At 60.4% G+C, this 15,306-nt stretch overlaps 5 protein-coding genes across 5 annotated transcripts in view; 4 read left to right on the top strand and 1 right to left on the bottom strand.

Annotated features, from left to right (window-relative positions):
* Window positions 1-180: 180 nt before the first annotated feature.
* On the top strand, window positions 181-1,959 carry ACA1_035370 (serine/threonine protein kinase; the record flags this gene model as incomplete). The annotated part of the gene is made up of 8 exons (XM_004348671.1): window positions 181-285; window positions 458-529; window positions 649-783; window positions 934-1,083; window positions 1,186-1,305; window positions 1,388-1,477; window positions 1,576-1,700; window positions 1,845-1,959. 8 exons carry the CDS (start codon window positions 181-183, stop codon window positions 1,957-1,959), a joined length of 912 nt encoding a protein of 303 aa, XP_004348721.1.
* A 692-nt stretch (window positions 1,960-2,651) lies between these two features.
* Window positions 2,652-3,066, top strand: ACA1_035360 (actin binding protein; the record flags this gene model as incomplete). The annotated part of the gene is given in 2 exon segments (XM_004348670.1): window positions 2,652-2,680; window positions 2,700-3,066. The coding sequence occupies 2 exon segments, from the start codon at window positions 2,652-2,654 to the stop codon at window positions 3,064-3,066; spliced, it is 396 nt and encodes a 131-aa protein (XP_004348720.1).
* Window positions 3,067-3,817: 751 nt separating this feature from the next.
* ACA1_035350 (protein kinase domain containing protein) lies at window positions 3,818-8,487 on the top strand (the record flags this gene model as incomplete). Its single annotated transcript, XM_004348669.1, has 13 exons — window positions 3,818-4,113; window positions 4,231-4,342; window positions 4,444-4,521; window positions 4,612-5,688; window positions 5,800-5,844; window positions 5,914-6,842; window positions 6,923-7,035; window positions 7,204-7,291; window positions 7,424-7,488; window positions 7,566-7,612; window positions 7,727-7,819; window positions 7,963-8,158; window positions 8,258-8,487. 13 exons carry the CDS (start codon window positions 3,818-3,820, stop codon window positions 8,485-8,487), a joined length of 3,369 nt encoding a protein of 1,122 aa, XP_004348719.1.
* Window positions 8,488-8,627: 140 nt separating this feature from the next.
* ACA1_035340 (uncharacterized protein) lies at window positions 8,628-11,519 on the bottom strand (the record flags this gene model as incomplete). The annotated part of the gene is made up of 11 exons (XM_004348668.1): window positions 8,628-8,805; window positions 8,937-9,037; window positions 9,127-9,432; window positions 9,561-9,692; window positions 9,807-9,902; window positions 10,014-10,172; window positions 10,265-10,431; window positions 10,557-10,725; window positions 10,828-10,971; window positions 11,206-11,332; window positions 11,416-11,519. 11 exons carry the CDS (start codon window positions 11,517-11,519, stop codon window positions 8,628-8,630), a joined length of 1,683 nt encoding a protein of 560 aa, XP_004348718.1.
* A 562-nt stretch (window positions 11,520-12,081) lies between these two features.
* The window catches only part of ACA1_035330 (helicase domain containing protein), a gene marked incomplete at both ends in the record, with an annotated part of 4,530 nt that continues 1,305 nt past the window's right edge, over window positions 12,082-15,306 (top strand). The window contains 14 exon segments of the mRNA XM_004348667.1: window positions 12,082-12,382; window positions 12,522-12,604; window positions 12,715-12,769; window positions 12,862-12,954; window positions 13,449-13,524; window positions 13,559-13,587; window positions 13,598-13,782; window positions 13,943-14,044; window positions 14,152-14,258; window positions 14,338-14,441; window positions 14,523-14,612; window positions 14,707-14,810; window positions 14,976-15,085; window positions 15,161-15,299. Coding sequence (XP_004348717.1) covers window positions 12,082-12,382; window positions 12,522-12,604; window positions 12,715-12,769; window positions 12,862-12,954; window positions 13,449-13,524; window positions 13,559-13,587; window positions 13,598-13,782; window positions 13,943-14,044; window positions 14,152-14,258; window positions 14,338-14,441; window positions 14,523-14,612; window positions 14,707-14,810; window positions 14,976-15,085; window positions 15,161-15,299 — 1,578 coding nt within the window.

Here is a 15,306-nt window from a genome sequence, read left to right as displayed (position 1 = left end):
GTGGCTTGGTGGCAACCGTTCGCCGTCTGGATTGCCCATTCCAATCGATTGTGTCGGTCCTTCGGCAGAAACGCACAGGAACTGTTTGTGCTGACGGCCAATTTTTCTTTTTATTTTAGTGTTGTGTTTCTTTTTATTTTGATAATCGAATTCGAATTCGTTGGCGAAAGGAAGGCGAGGATGGGAGGAACCTTTTCCTGCTGCCAGCCTGAGATCGCGGTCAATCGGCACATTGTGCGACCCATACGCCAGATCGGCGAGGGAGCCTACTCGCAAGTCTATGAGGTACCTACCTCCCCTTTTTAAATTGATTGGATTATTGCATCTTTTTTCTGTATTTTTATTTATTATATTAAAAAAACCTAATCGAGAACAAGTCCGACTGTACCGTCGATTCTATTTTTATATACAATAAAGAGATGATTAATAATCATTTATCTCTTTATTCTACCGCAAGGTGATGGAGTCGGATACTGGCGATCGATACGCCCTCAAGACCATGCTCTGCCAGTCGCCAGCTCTACTCGAGGTGCGTCGTGCATGCCCCGTTCATGGCACCTTGCCCGTTGGTCGGTGGTCAGTTGGCTGTTGAGCCGGCTGGAACTGAAGTGCGGCTTTCTCGTTGTGGCCGTTGTGGTCGTCGACCAGAGGGCCAAGCTGGAGATCGAGGTGCTCACGTCGTGCGCGCACCCCAACGTCGTGTCGCTGGTGGACCACGCCCAGAGCACCTCGACCACCGCCGCCGCGAGCGATCAGATCCTCTTCCTCTTCCCACTCTACCGGGTAGAGTCCCTCACTTTTGGCTCTTTTTGTTTTGGTGCCGTGTGCGTGTGCGTGTGCGGCGGAGCGTGTGCGGCGGAGCGTGTGCGGTGGTCGTGTGCGGTGGTGCGTGTGCGTGTGCGTGTGCGTGGCTGACTCACGAATTGTGGTCAGCGCGGCACACTGCGAGCGGTGCTGGAGGAAATGGAGGCGCGCAATCAGCGATGGAGCGAGCGACAAGTGCTGGAGCTGTTCCTGGGCCTGTGCAAGGGTTTGGCCGTTCTCCACTCGCACAGCCCGCCGCTCGTGCACCGCGACCTCAAGGTAAGGCGCCGGCCGTAGTCTCGCACTCACTGCGCCTTCAACCGTCGCGCGTTGCATTTGACGCGCCGAGCTAACGCCGGCGGGACCTGCGTGATGGCGCAGTGTTTGAACGTGTTGCTCTCCGACGATGGCAGGCAGGCCATTTTGATGGACTTTGGTTCGGTCGCCAAGGCACGGCGCGCCATCAGGTCGCACGCGGACGCGGTTAAGCTGGAAGAAGAGGTGCGTGTGCACCTGCATGTCACATCACCGCGCGACACTTCACCAAAGGGAGTGCCAACCAAACTAATGTCTTGCAACACAGGCCGATAAGTCGTGTAGCCCAATGTATCGGCCGCCCGAACTGTACGACCCGCCCTTCAACGCGGACATCGACGAGAGAACGGACATCTGGGTAAAAACATCGCCTCTTTCTTCTCTTCCTCCTGTTTGCTTGAACGCAAAAAACTGCTAAGTGTACACTCACGCTGTACGTCGCGTGCTTGCCATCAGTCGCTGGGGTGCACGCTGTACGAGATGGCGTACGGCAAGAACCCGTTCGAAGAGGCCTACACGCACCAGGGGGCGTCGATCAAGCTGTCCGCCATGTCTGGCCGCATCGATTTTCCTCGTGACGGGTACTTGTGTGCTCTGCAACACTCGCGGCACACGACACACGACACACACGACACACACGACACACACGACACATGACACACACACGACACGACACACACGTGTAGCGTTCGTTGCACCCACCCGGTCCATATCCTGGTGTGCAGGCACCACTCGGAAGAATTGCAGTCGCTCGTGCGACGCCTCATGCACAAGAACATGGACGAGCGACCCTACATCGACGAAGTCATCCACAGCGTCGAGCGCATGCTCTCAGCCTGACACCACCGACTGTCAACAAACATAAAAACCAAGCGAGAGTTGAACGTAAGGCACCAACAGCCGCCCGCACAGCACGCCAAAAAATTTGGTGCGCCTCCGCTCTCAGTCGACGATCGGGGTCCCGGTAACGCACCAAGGCGACCGAGTGGAAAAATGAAATTTCGTTTCTTACACGAAATTTCAATTTGTTCGCTGCCACGGAGACGAGCGCGGATATTTCCCAGTTTGTACGCTGCTTTGAGTGGTCGCTCGGCGGCTTGATGAATCAGACGGCCAATGGCGTGGTCGCGCGAAGGGATTGGCCGTTGCCCCACGGCCGTACGACGAGGGGACCAGAGGAGGGTCCGCCGCGTCAATAAAACCGCCGTTGGTCTTTTCTCGCCCAGCTTCACCCCAGTCCACACACACCCCTCCACACCACTTCATCTTCAATGGCTGACGTTTCCGACTCCCGCCTTGCTGACGCCTACGCCGCCGTCCGTTCGGACAGCGACCCCACCACCTGGTACGTTATTCAAGCGAGATTACTCGACTCTCCTCTTCTACTTGTTTATCGTCTTCTTGAGTGTAGACTCGATTAGAATGAGTTGTTCTTCTCGACAACCGCCTCGCCGGCCTCGCTTTCAGTGTCCCCTCACTGAAAGTGGCTGCGTAGCGTCGAAATCTTCCCTCATTAGAAAAGCACAAAAATGATGAAGAGCCCTTCCTCTACAATGCTAATGTAACACTCTTCTCTACAGGGCCGTCGCCGGTTACGACAAGGACGCCAAGGACAAGATCGTCCTCGAGGCCACCGGTACCGGCAGCCTTGATGAGCTCGCCGGCCACTTCCACGAGGATGCTTGCCAGTTCGCCTACCTCCGCGTGACCACCGGTGACGAGGAGTCGAAGCGCGCCAAGTTCGTCTTCATCGCCTGGACTGGCCCCAAGGCCGGTATCCTCAGGAAGGCCAAGGTCTCCGTCCACAAGGCCAACATGAAGCAGGTGTTCAGGGATTTCGCCGTCGAGACCCAGTTCTCCGAGCACGACGACATCGACCAGCAGAAGCTCATCCAGACTGTCGTCAAGGCTGGTGGTGCCAACTACATGGGCCAGAGCTCGCACTAAATGCTACTTCCTCTTTCAACCACCTCCCCCCCGATGAACGACGCGAATCGACTCCAGAGAGAAGAAACACGTCGTGACATCACCCTTCTACCTTCTTCCTCCTCCTCCTCAGTTTATTAAGCTAAGTAACATTACGCGGCGCTCCGACGAAGATCTTCCCGTCGATTGGAGACCAGACCTCGAGGCTTCCGACCACACGCTCCCACCTTCGCAGCACTCTCGCTCCACACCTCTCTGGATGGAGCCCCGATTTTCTTTTGTCGCTCGAGTGTGCGGAAATCTCTCCTCTTCTCTCCCCGCCAACAATAAACCCTTTTTGTAAAATAACCTCTTCAGCTCTCGCTACCCTTTCAGCTCAACTCAGCCCACACATTACATCATCAATCACCACCCAGGCCCAAACCACTGCGGGTGGTTTGCAACGGTTCATCTTCGCCCCCATCTCCCGCTACACAGGCCCCCACCTCTTGAACTCCGCCATATTCATCGCATTCTTTAATTTACCGATTCAAATTCTTCGGCACGTGGTTGGCCAAAGCAGAAATTTCCATCTCCTGAGGGTCGCGCCAACAAATACCACAACAACTGGGGACTTTAATCGATCGTAATTGTGAACCAAGGCCGGGTCGCAGCAGTAGGAGGTGATTGATGTACACGCCGAGGAGGAGGGCACAAAGGGCGCATTGGTGATCGCGATTTTCGCTGCTACTCGACGCGCTGCTGCGACATCTCCGACATTGATCCTAGCAAAATGGCATTCAAGCCATCTTCTGCCCCCCATTCGACTGGCGCGTCGGGCACCTCGTCGCTGCATTCAGTTGGTGATCCAGATTACGACCATTTCCTGGAGAAGACCAAGCTGTCTCATTCGTCCAATGAAGTCCTGACTACGCGCTCGCCTGCCGGCCTTCACATCAGCCCTACGCCCACCCCTCCCACCAGCGCTCGCCGCGACCGCGGCAACCCCATCTCCACATCCTCTTCAAAATCGAAAGGCCAAGCCTCCACATCAGCCACCGCCACCAGCCGCGACAACGAAGTTCTCAAGTACTACGTCCCATTCATCTCTTTCCTTCTACGTTTCTCTTCCCCTCTCTCTTTCTCTTCTTTCATCTTTCATCTTTTCGTCTCACGTGCTCTCGCTCTCGTTCTCGACGACTCCAGGTACAGCGAGTTCCTGCCCAAGCTGGTGCAGGAGCGGCAGCGGCTGGAGACCGAGCTCAAGCTGCTCGCCACCCAGCACCGCGCCATCAAAAAGCGACGGCGCACCCTGCAGGTAGGAACTCCTCCCCCACTCTCTCGCTCTCGCTCTCTCTCCCGCACCTCTGTGCGTCGCACGTGGTGGCTCACACGCCGGCCCTCCTCTACTCCCCGCAGCGGCTGACCAAAGAGCGAGTGCTCAAGATCCAGCCGCCGCCGCCACCGCAGCAAGCGCCGGTCAGACCCTCCGCGTGGGTGCGTCCCTCCTCCCGACCCGACAACAGCGGCCGCGGCGGCGGCTGCTGTTGGACCTCACACTCACCGCTCGTGGGCCTCCGGCCGCAGGCGGAGCATTCCTCGCCGAAGAGCGGCACCAAGCGGCAGGTGAAGATCATGGCGCCGCGCGAGACACACGGCGTGTTCGCCATGCTGGGCCTGAGCACGGCCAGCCTCGGCACCAAGGACCGGGAGCGGGACCGAGAGCGGGAGCGGGCCAACACGACGATCAGCAGCAGCTCGACCGTCAAGAAGGAGCGGCGCAGCAACACCACCACCAACGTCGTCCACGTCAACACCGGTGAGATGATGAACGCGACCTCGTCCACCATGACCACCACCGCGCAGCAGCAGACCAGCTTCTCCGCGTCGGCCACGCCCACCAAGGTCGCCGGCAGCATGGCGAGCGGCTTCGCTCGGAACATGGTGGCCGGCCAGTTCGCATCGAGCCCCGGTGGCCTCAACCGGGCCTCGGGTCCGCTGGCCACCAAGGCCGGCCACGGCCACCTCCAGGGCTCGCCGCGCCAGGCCCTCACCAACAGCTCGGCCGTGGCCACGTCGGGGCCGGCGGAGGAGGACGACGGCGAGGGCCGGCGCTTCTTCGGCACCAGCAAGTACCGCAAGTACGAGATGGACGTCATGAAGGATGACGGCTTCGCCGACCTATTCTCCAAATTCCAGGCCAGCGGGATCGGGCACGGCGAAGACGACGACGAAGAGAGCGAAGACAAGCGGGCCGCCGCCGCCGATGCCGGCGTGGCGGCCGCGGCGCAGTCGGACGCGGCTGAGGGCGGCGCTGTCGAGGACCTCAAGGCGACTGCGGCGGCGGCGGCCACCACTGTCGACAGTGGCGCAGACAGCGGCGAAAAGGCGGCGGTCGAGGTGTCCACAGCGGCGAAGGCCTCGAAAGAGGAGGAGAGCGGCGGAGGGGGCAGCAGCGGCGAGGAGAAGGAGAAGGGGGGCGACAGCAGCGACCGAGAGCGGAAGGTCGCCGTCGCCGTCGGCGTCGAGGTCGGCAGCGGCGAGGAGGAGACCGAAGCGGAGGAGCCGGCCAAGCGGGCCGCCAAGCGGGCCTCCAAGCGGGCCAGCTCGCTCCTGGGCTCGTTCATCGAGATGAAGCGGGACTACCAGAAGATGCTGAACGAGGTCTGGTCACCCACCCACATCCCACCCCTCTCTGCGTTTCTCATGTGGCGCCACTCATTTTATTATTGTTTTATTATTGTTTTTCGCTTACATTCCACGCGCATTCTTCAGTTTGAGGAGAAGCAAAAGGACAACTCCATCGACGCCAACGATAAGGTACCCTCCTCGCTCCCGACTCAAACGCAACGCAACGCAACAAACTGATTCGTTGCCTCTGCGGCACAGATCGCCGAGCTGCAGGCGATTCTGAAGCAGCTGCGGAGGGAGCAGGCCGCGCTCCGGGCGCGGGTGCAGACTTCGCAGGACGACGCGCAACTGCTGGAGTCGTTCAGCGTGGGCGTGTCCCTGTTCGACAAGAAGAAGGAGGACGAGGCCTCGTCCAAGTTCGGCGAGACCAGGAACCGCCGCAAGTCCCGGGAGAACGCCGCCGACAAGAAGAAGAAGGAGAAGAAGGAAAGCGAAGACGAAGCCGACGACGACAACGAGAACGACAACGACGAAAAGAAGCAAAAGAAAAAGAAGAAAAAGAAGAAGGAAAAGGCGAACGACGGCGATGGCGGCGATGAAGTCGACGCGGCCGTGCGGGCCAAGCAGGCCAACGCGCTGGCCGAGTACGGCGCCGACAGCGCGGCCTTCGCGACCACCGTGCGGAGCAGCGCAGTGGCCGAGTACGGCGCCGCCGCCTCGACCACCACCAGCGAGTCGTCCCTGGGCTTCACCGTGGTCGCCGCGGCCTGCGGCGGCAGCAGCGCGACGGCCGAGTACGGCGCCGCCGGAGCGACCAGCACGGCCGAGTACGGCGGCAGCGCGGTGGCCGAATACGGCGCGGCCGCCGCAGGCGACGACGGCGACAGCAACAACGGCGACGAGTGGGACGAGAATAAGAAGAAGGGCAAGGACAAGCGAAGGAAGCGCGTCGGCAGCCGCAACAAGAGCAATAAGAGCAGTGGCGGCGGCGCCGGCGAGGGCGCCGGTAAGGAGGACGCCAACAACGAGGAGGACTCCAACGGCGCCAGCGCCAGCAGCAGCACGACGGCGAGCACCGAGGCCGCCAAGGCCCGCAAGAGGAAGAAGAAGCGCCTGGCCAAGCGCGCCTCGGTGTACGTCATCACCATCGCCACCATCGCCTCTCGGCCCCGACGTCGCGTCGACTTGTTTTCTCATCAACGCGCGTGTCGTGTCGTGTCGTTGGTCGTGTCGTGTCGTGTCATCTGGTCGGGGCTGTGTGTGACAGACGGGAGATTCTGCTAAAGGCGTACCACGAGATCGCCTACGAGGAGCTCCAGTTTGACCCGAAGCCGCTCGGCAACGGTGCCTTTGGCGTCGTCTACAAGGCCCTCTGGCGAGGTACTCGGCTGCACCGCACACGCTCTGCTGTACACGCGCACACGACACGACACGACACGACACGACACGACACGACACGACACGACACGACACGACACGACACGACACGACACGACACGCACAGCGCGGGGATGAGCTCAGGGTCAATGTCGGCATGCGACAAAACAGGGACGCCGGTGGCGGTGAAGAAGCTGATGGTGATGCAGTTCACCGATGCCGAAGTGTACAACTTCAAGCGGGAGGCCTCCATCATGGAGTACGCGTCCAATCCCTCCCCCGCCCCCTCCCCGCTCCTGACTCTGACTCTGACTCGCACTCGCACTCGCGCGCGTGTCGTGCGTGTCGTGTGTGTCGTGTGTGTCGTGTCGTGTCGTGTGGACTCGTGCAGGAAGTACAGCAACCACCCGTGCATCGTGAAATTTTGTGGCATCTCCACCAAGTTCCCCCATTATTGTATAGGCACGTCACCCCCCCCCCCATCACCCCCCAATCACTCCAATGTCTGAACGTTTCTGCTGTGGTCGGAACAGTTACGGAGTACATGGAGCGAGGCTGCGTACGGGACGCGCTCGCAGATGTACGCCCACTCCGCCTTCTTAAGAAATAGTGGTGGTGGTGGTTGTCGAGATCGCGACTGACGTGTGTGTGCACGAATTGTGAACAATTCGCGGGCGTGGCCGCCTCACGACAGAACCCCGATTTGCCGTGGAAGACGATCGTGGGGATGGCCTTGGACGCGGCCGCCGGCATTCTCCACCTCCACGCCGAACACATCATCCACAGGGTACGTACCAACACCTTTTTTTGTGACCCGGTCGGTGATGACGTGGCAACACTCATGCGTGCGTGTGCGGTTGTGTGTGTGCGTGTGCGTGCGGTGGTGCGTGTGCGGTGGTGCGTGTGCGGTGATGCGTGTGCGGTGAGCAGGACCTGGCGCTGCGGAACATGCTGGTCGGGCGGGACTGGCGGGTGCGGATGGCCGACTTTGGGCTGGCGCGGATGATGCCCAAGGACACCTACGCCAAGACGCGGGGCAACATCGGCGCCGTCCGGTGGCTCGCGCCCGAGGTCATCTCCAAATCAGTGTACAGCGAAAAGAGCGACTCCTACGCCTTTGGCATCGGTACCGTACCACTCGCTCGCTCTCCCTCGTGCGCCAACCCATGAATTCACGCGTGTGTCGTGTGTCGTGTGTCGTGTCGTGTCGTGTGTGCGCACACAGTGATGTGGGAGCTGTTGACGCGCGGCGAGGAGCCGTTTGCGGACATGACGAACGTGATGGAGGTGGCGCTGGGGATCATCAACGAAGGCCTCAGGCCGACGGTGCCGCGGGAGACGCCGGCCGAGTACGCGCAGCTCATGTCCGACTGCTGGGCCAAGAACGCCGACGACCGGCCCGACTTTGTTCAGATCCACCGACGCCTCAAGGCCTACCACGCCACCCTCCCCTAACCCAAACCCAACGCGTGCGGTGCGCGTGTGTCATGGCCGTGCGGTGCGTGCGGTGCGCGTGTGCGGTGAAAAGGAGTAGAATTAAAAAATTGTATAAACAAAAGATGAAGAAGATGAGATGAAGATGAAGATGAAGAAGATTAGAGGAAGGGCTCCTCTTTGGTGAGGGTGAGGGTGAAGACGCCGTGCTCGTGGGTGGCCACGCTCTGGGCGCGATCGATGAAGAACTGGGGCACCTCGAGGTGCTTCTGGAAGCACCCGGCGAACCGCTCCTCCCGCAGCATCCGATCGAAGTCGTTCTGCACCCCTCGGCACCCCCTGCGCACACGCCCGACCGCACACGCCACCGCACGCACCCCGCACACCACCGCACGCGCGGACCGCACACACATCAATGAATCGGTGAGCCGTGTGTGCGAATGTGCGAGAGAGGTGGCAGGGGAACGAACCGGATGAAGACCTGGTTGCCCAGCGTCTGCCAGTGGACTTTCTCGACGCCCGGCACGTCGACCGTGATCGTCACCTTGCCGTCCTTCTGCCCCACCGTCATCTGCTCGCGACGCGTGTCATTGTGTGAGCCACGGCACGACACACGACACGACACGCACGGCTCACGACAAACACACACGCACGCCGTACCGGCTGGGTGAAGAGTCCGTTGAACATGAAGTCGACGAACCCGTCCTCCTTGAATTGGAGGAAGGGCGAGATGCTGATCTCGGGGCCGACCTCCGTCTTGGGCCTGATCGAGGGGATGTAGTTGGTCGTGCGGCCGCTGCCCTCGTCACGCACCGCGCCCGACGCCTCGTGGAAGGTGAGCTCAAAGTTGACCCGCCCGTTGATGTCCACCTCCTCCCGCATCGGCGGCGCACTCTCGGCGCCGGCGCCGGCGCTGGGCTGGGCCGCCAGGTCGAACAGGTACTTGACCCCCAGGTAGTTCGCCACCTGCTTCAACAAGCCCTTCTATCGCGCGTGTCGTGCGTGTGTGCGTGTGTGTGCGTGCGGTGAACGAGTGTCGTGTGGTGTGCGTGTGCGGTGGGCGAGTGTCGTGTCGTGTCGTATGCGTGTAGTACGTTGGCTTGGGTGTTGGCGGCTTGTTGCTGCTGCTGGGTGGCGACCTCCTCCTTGCTGGGCACCTTGACGAGGTACTTGGTCTTGAGCAGCCGCTCGGCGTGCTGCATAAGATCCGGCAGCAGCGACGACACCTGCATCCCATCCACCCACCACCGACCGCACACATGGAACGACACACGTCGGCTTGTGTGCGGTGTGTGCGTGTGCGATGGCGTGTGCGATGCGCGTGTGCGGTGAGTGCATACCTCCTTGCGGTCCATTTTGCTGGCGAGGAGGTTGTTGAGGAAGTTGATGGTGCGTTGGTTGTAGTGTTGGCCCGCCGCCGTGCCCTGGCGCGCCACCTGCATGTGTCGCATCGTACAGCGTCGTAAGTCGTGTGTCGAGTGTGTCGTGTGTCGTGTGTGTGTCGTGTCGTGTCGTGTGTGCGTGTGTGTGTCGTGTGGTCGACGTACGATGAAGTGGTAGAAGTGCTGGGAGGTGTAGTAGGTGCCCTCGTTGTCGCCCTCGGTGGCGTTGAAGGCGCCCTTGATGTCCTCCTCCACCACCTTCTGCACGTCGGCCACCTCCTCGATGTCCTTCAGGTTGTGCAGCAGCAGCAACCGATCCTTCACCTAATTAATCACCAACCACACTCACATGTTAAGGTGTCGGCTGCTTGGTTAAGGTGGCGGCTGAGTAGGTTAAGGTGGCTGCTGATGCGCACCTTCTGGTGGGGGTAGTCGCGCTGGAGCCGCTTCTGGAGGGCGGTGAGGAAGATCTGGTCGGCCAGGGTGACCTGGTTCACCACAAAGATGTCCGTGTCGCACAGCGAAAAGATCAGCTCCTGCAGGAACGCGTCCGTCAACCTCCGATCCAACAGCTGCAGCTCATCTATGACACGACACGACACGACACGCACCACCGCACACGCGCAATATGACACATGTAAGGCGGCGGTTGAAGGGAGTTAAGGTGGCGGTTGAAAAATGGGGGTTAAGGTGGCGGTGGAGGTGTACTGAGGACGGGGACGTCGGTGCCGGCGGTGTCGATGAAGAGGAGGTCGAGGCCGCTCGTGGTGTTGACGTACTTCACGCTCAGGCCCGGCGTGTGCAGCGTGTACCCGTTCGGGGGCGGCGAGCCGGCGAACATCCCCAACACGAACGTCTTGCCCGTATTGAACCGGCCCTGTGTGTGCGGTCGTGCATGTGCGTTTGAGTGTCGTGTGTTAGAAATTGAGTTGATTATGATGATGACGATGAAGAAGAAGATGATGAAGAAGATGAAGACCTTGAAGCAGGTGCGGACGGCCTTCTTGTGGCCGATGCGCTGGAGGTAGTTGTGATAGCCCTCTTCGAAGATGACGTCCCACCCCTTGCCGTTGAGCACCGCCGCCACCGAATTCACGTCCACCACCCCATCGTACGGCAACACCTGCACCCCCCAAACGCAATCAGGCACACGACACGACACGACACGACACGACACGACACGATACGACACGACACGACACGACACGACACGACACGACACGACACGACACGACACGACACGACACGACACGACACGACACATGTGCGACCGCACACGGCACGACACACGTTTGGCGCGAAAGCATGGTGCGCCACGTGGCAGAAAAAAAAAAAAAAATAAGAAGCGAAACCGAACCCTGGTGTTGTCTGGGCCTGTCGGGAAGACGAACTGGATGAACTCGTCCCACATCTCGGTCGGCTTCTTGTGCTTCATCAGCTCGAAGGCCTCCTGCAGCGCGCTCGTGGCCGCGTTGAGCACCAATCTGATTGGATCATAGATGAGAGATGTGTTAGATGAAAACAGACATCTTGATTCAAAACAAAACACCCAAGATCGAACTCGTACCGGTCGACGAGGCCGGCGGCCTGGGTCGAGCCGAGCTGCACGTGCTGGCCGAGGCCAAAGAGGACCAGCAACAGACCCAATGCCTTCACCTTTGTGGACGGCATAAAGGTCTCTAGATGGGTGAGCTATGGTTTGTGGTACGCCGTGCTGCGCTGTTGCCAAATAAGTTGAGCTATTTGTTGGGGCGTGCGGGGACGTGGCGGACGTTCGTTGGGGCCGACATGCCACGATTCATTTCCGCAGAAATGAGAAAAGCAGGCGACATTCCGTAAATATTTTAAATAACATTAATGCTTGAAATACCTCAGGTAGCAGTACATTCAATTCCTCGAAAATATTTGCATCCAACAGATCGAAGAGATTTTCTCAGCCTAACGCGATTTTCGTCCCCATACGCGAAGCTGGAGGATGATGAGGGCGGCGGTGGGGTCGAAGCGCCCTCTGCCCACCACCGGCCACGACAATTCGCAGAGCAAACGGCCGAGTGCTGTCAGCATCCTCCCTCCGCTGCCTCTGCGCCACCCACAGCCGGCTCCACCGCCATCGAATGGCTACGTCCGCGTAGCAGCACCTCGGCCCCCCCATCTCCAACATCGTCCAGCCTCTACTACATCGATCCTGAATGAAGGCGAATCGCTGCAGGATGAGCAGGACTGGGCGTTCATCATGCAGCAGATGGCCGCTGCCGATGCACCACACTTGCAGGAGGAGGAAGACTACGATCAGATCCTGCCCTCGTGCCCCATCGTGGTCAGCGAGGAGTCCTTCCTGGAGCCCCACGAGGAGGACCCCTCCCTTCTGCTGGGCGCCGACATCTCTGAATCGACGTGGCTCGGTGAGGCGGCAACGGGAGGAGACGAAGATGAAGGCGACCACGATGAAGAAGAAGAAGGGGAGGGCAGCCTCTGGGGTCTGCCACCAGCCGTGGCCGAGATCTTGGGCCAGCGCGGCATTACCCAGTTTTATGGTATTACCTCTGTTGCTTTATTTATTATTTATTCTAGTAATAAATAAATTAATAAATACTAACCGGGATGATAAGATATAAATATAAATGATGTAAATAAATAAATAAATAAATATATACTAACATTTGCGGTGGTTAGAGTGGCAGCTGGAGTGTTTGAACAGCAGGGCCTTTCTCTCGGGCGAAAACTTCCTTTTGTCCCTCCCGACCTCGGGCGGCAAGGTACGCGTACATTCCTTCTTCTTCTTCATCGTCCGTCCGTCCGTCCGTCCGTCCGTCTTCTTCGTGTTGACGCGTGCGCCATCACCTTCCCCCTCTCGTGAGCACACCAGACCCTCGTGGCGGAGATAGCTCTGCTGCGCTGCATTCAAGTGGCCGGCCGCACAGGTAAGCGCTCGAGTGAAGCGCCCAAAAAGGTGCGTTGGTCGCTCCCGGAGACTTTTGGCTCACGACACCGCAACGTTGCACGCTTTTAAAAGGCTTGCTGGTGCTGCCCTACGTGTCGCTCGTGGCCGAGAAGTCGCTGGCTCTCGAGCAGTTCACCACCGCCCTGGGCTTTCGCACCGAGGTCGGTCCCACCACCCACCACCCACCACCCACCACCCACCACCCACCACCCACCACCCACCACCCACCACCCACCACCCACCACCCACCACCCACCACCCACCACCCACCACCCACCACCCACCACCCACCACCCACCACCCACCACCCACCACCCACCACCCACCACCCACCACCACCACCCACCACCCACCACCCGACCACCCACCACCCACCACCCACTATCCACCACCCACCTTTATCATCACCGTGTCTGACACCTGCCCTCTCGCAAGGCCTACCATTCCTACCAGGGCCGCTTTCCCTTCCCGCGTGCCCCGATCATCGCCGTAGCCACCATCGAGAAGGCATGAACGTGTGTCGGCCGCGCGTGTCGTGTGTGTCGTGTGTGTCGTGTGTGTCGTGTGTGTCGTGTGTGGCGTGTGTGTCGTGTGTGTCGTGTGTGTCGTGTGTGTCGTGTGTGGCGTGTGTGTTCTCACGATCGCATGTGGACAGGCAGGAGTGATCGTAAGTCAACTGGCGGAAGAGGGCCGGCTCGCCGAGCTGGGCGCCGTGGTGGTCGACGAGCTGCGTAAGTGCGCAAAGCCCCCTCCCTCCCTCTGAGTGCAGCGTTGCCAACCGACCCGACTCGACGTCCCGTGTACGCAGACATGATCGGCGACGGCGAGCGAGGCGCGGCGCTGGAGCACCTGCTCTCTAAGGTGCTCTTTCTGTCGCCCACGACCCAGATCGTGGGGATGTCGGCCACCATCGGCAACCTGCCCCAGGTGGGCCGCTGGCTCCGTGCCACCACCTACACCACCGATTTTCGTCCCGTGCCCCTGCGACAAATGGTACCGCGCTTGTCGTGCGTGTGCGTGTGCGTGTGCGTGTGCGTGTGCGTGTGCGTGTGCGTGTGCGTGTGCGTGTGCGTGTGCGTGTGCGTGTGCGTGTGAGGTAGTGCGTGTGCGTGTGCGTGTTCTATGTGCTGAGTGTTGACTTTGCCGTCAACAGATCAAGATCGGGTCGCACGTGTTCGATGAAAGAGGGCACCGCCTGCGGCGGATGGACCCCGACTCGCACGACGCCGAACAAATGCTGCCGCTCATCACCGAGGTACACACTGCAATGCAATGCGACGCAGCCCAACACAACGCACGCGAACGCACGTCAACTAATAGAGGGTCTTCCCTATCGGGTTGGTGGTGGTGGTGCCACTGCAGGTGATTCCGCAGCACAGCGTGCTGATATTCTGCCCCACGAAGCGACAGACGGAGGTGTGCGCCAAGACCCTGTCTGTCGCGCTGCCGCCCGCCAGCCCCGACTTGCGGTACTGCCCAATAGTAATTACACTGCCCATCACGTGCCACTCACCGATGACCGTGTGTCGTGTGTGCCGTGGTCGTCAGGCAAGCCAGGGAGTTGGTCCTGCAGCGTCTCAGGGCGTCGGGGAGTGGGGTCGACTCCCTGCTGGCCTCGACGCTCCCGGCCGGCGTGGCCTACCACCATTCGGGTACCACCGCACAACCGCGCCACCACCAATCGGATTACGACCAGACTTTTGCTGACTCACTTCGCGAACGGGTTTGACTAGGGTTGACCACCGAGGAGCGCGAGATCATCGAAGAGGCCTACCGCTCGCGCGCCATCAACGTCCTGCTCTGTACATCGACCCTCGCCGCAGGTACTGCAACCTTTTCTTTCTTTTCTCTCTCTCTTTTCTTTTTCGCTGTGCGGGCGTGTGGTGCGGTGAGGTCTGATCTGATCGGCGCACGCAGGGGTGAACCTGCCGGCCCGGCGCGTCATCATCCGGGCGCCCTACACCGGCAATGCGTTCCTGACTCGGGCGCGCTATCTCCAGATGGTGGGCCGCGCCGGTCGCGTACGCTCCCCCCTCTCGCAGTCGCGCGTGTGCCGGTGTGCCGTGTGCCGTGTGCCGTGTGCCGTGTGCCGTGTGCCGTGTGCCGTGTGCCGTGTGCCGTGTGCCGTGTGCCGTGTGCCGTGTGCCGTGTGCCGTGTGCGTCTGACGGCCAGACGACGTTTGCAGGCGGGATTGGACGAGTACGGTGAGTCGATTCTCATCATCAAGAAGGAGGACAAGCAGCGCGGCATCGCCCTCCTGCAGGGCGACATCCCACCCGCCCTCAGCCAATGCAGGTGCGCCCCGCTCACCCACCGCACACGCGCGATCGCACGACACATGCATAACCGCACGACACGCGCTGCGCACAGGGACGAGGCGTTGCACCGGGTGCTGTTGGACGCGCTGGCCTCGCGCTACGCGCCGACGACGGACGACCTGTGCACGTTCATGTCCTACACGCTGCGCGGGCTCGAGGCGTGGGAGGGCGCCGGCGAGGCGCGGGCCGAGGTCGAGG

This window comes from Acanthamoeba castellanii (genome assembly GCF_000313135.1).
Source record: "Acanthamoeba castellanii str. Neff unplaced genomic scaffold scf7180000084564, whole genome shotgun sequence".
Taxonomy (NCBI): Eukaryota; Discosea; order Longamoebia; family Acanthamoebidae; genus Acanthamoeba; species Acanthamoeba castellanii.
The sequence above is the reverse complement of the archived record's forward strand: the minus strand, read 5'-3'. Positions and strand labels throughout refer to the sequence as shown.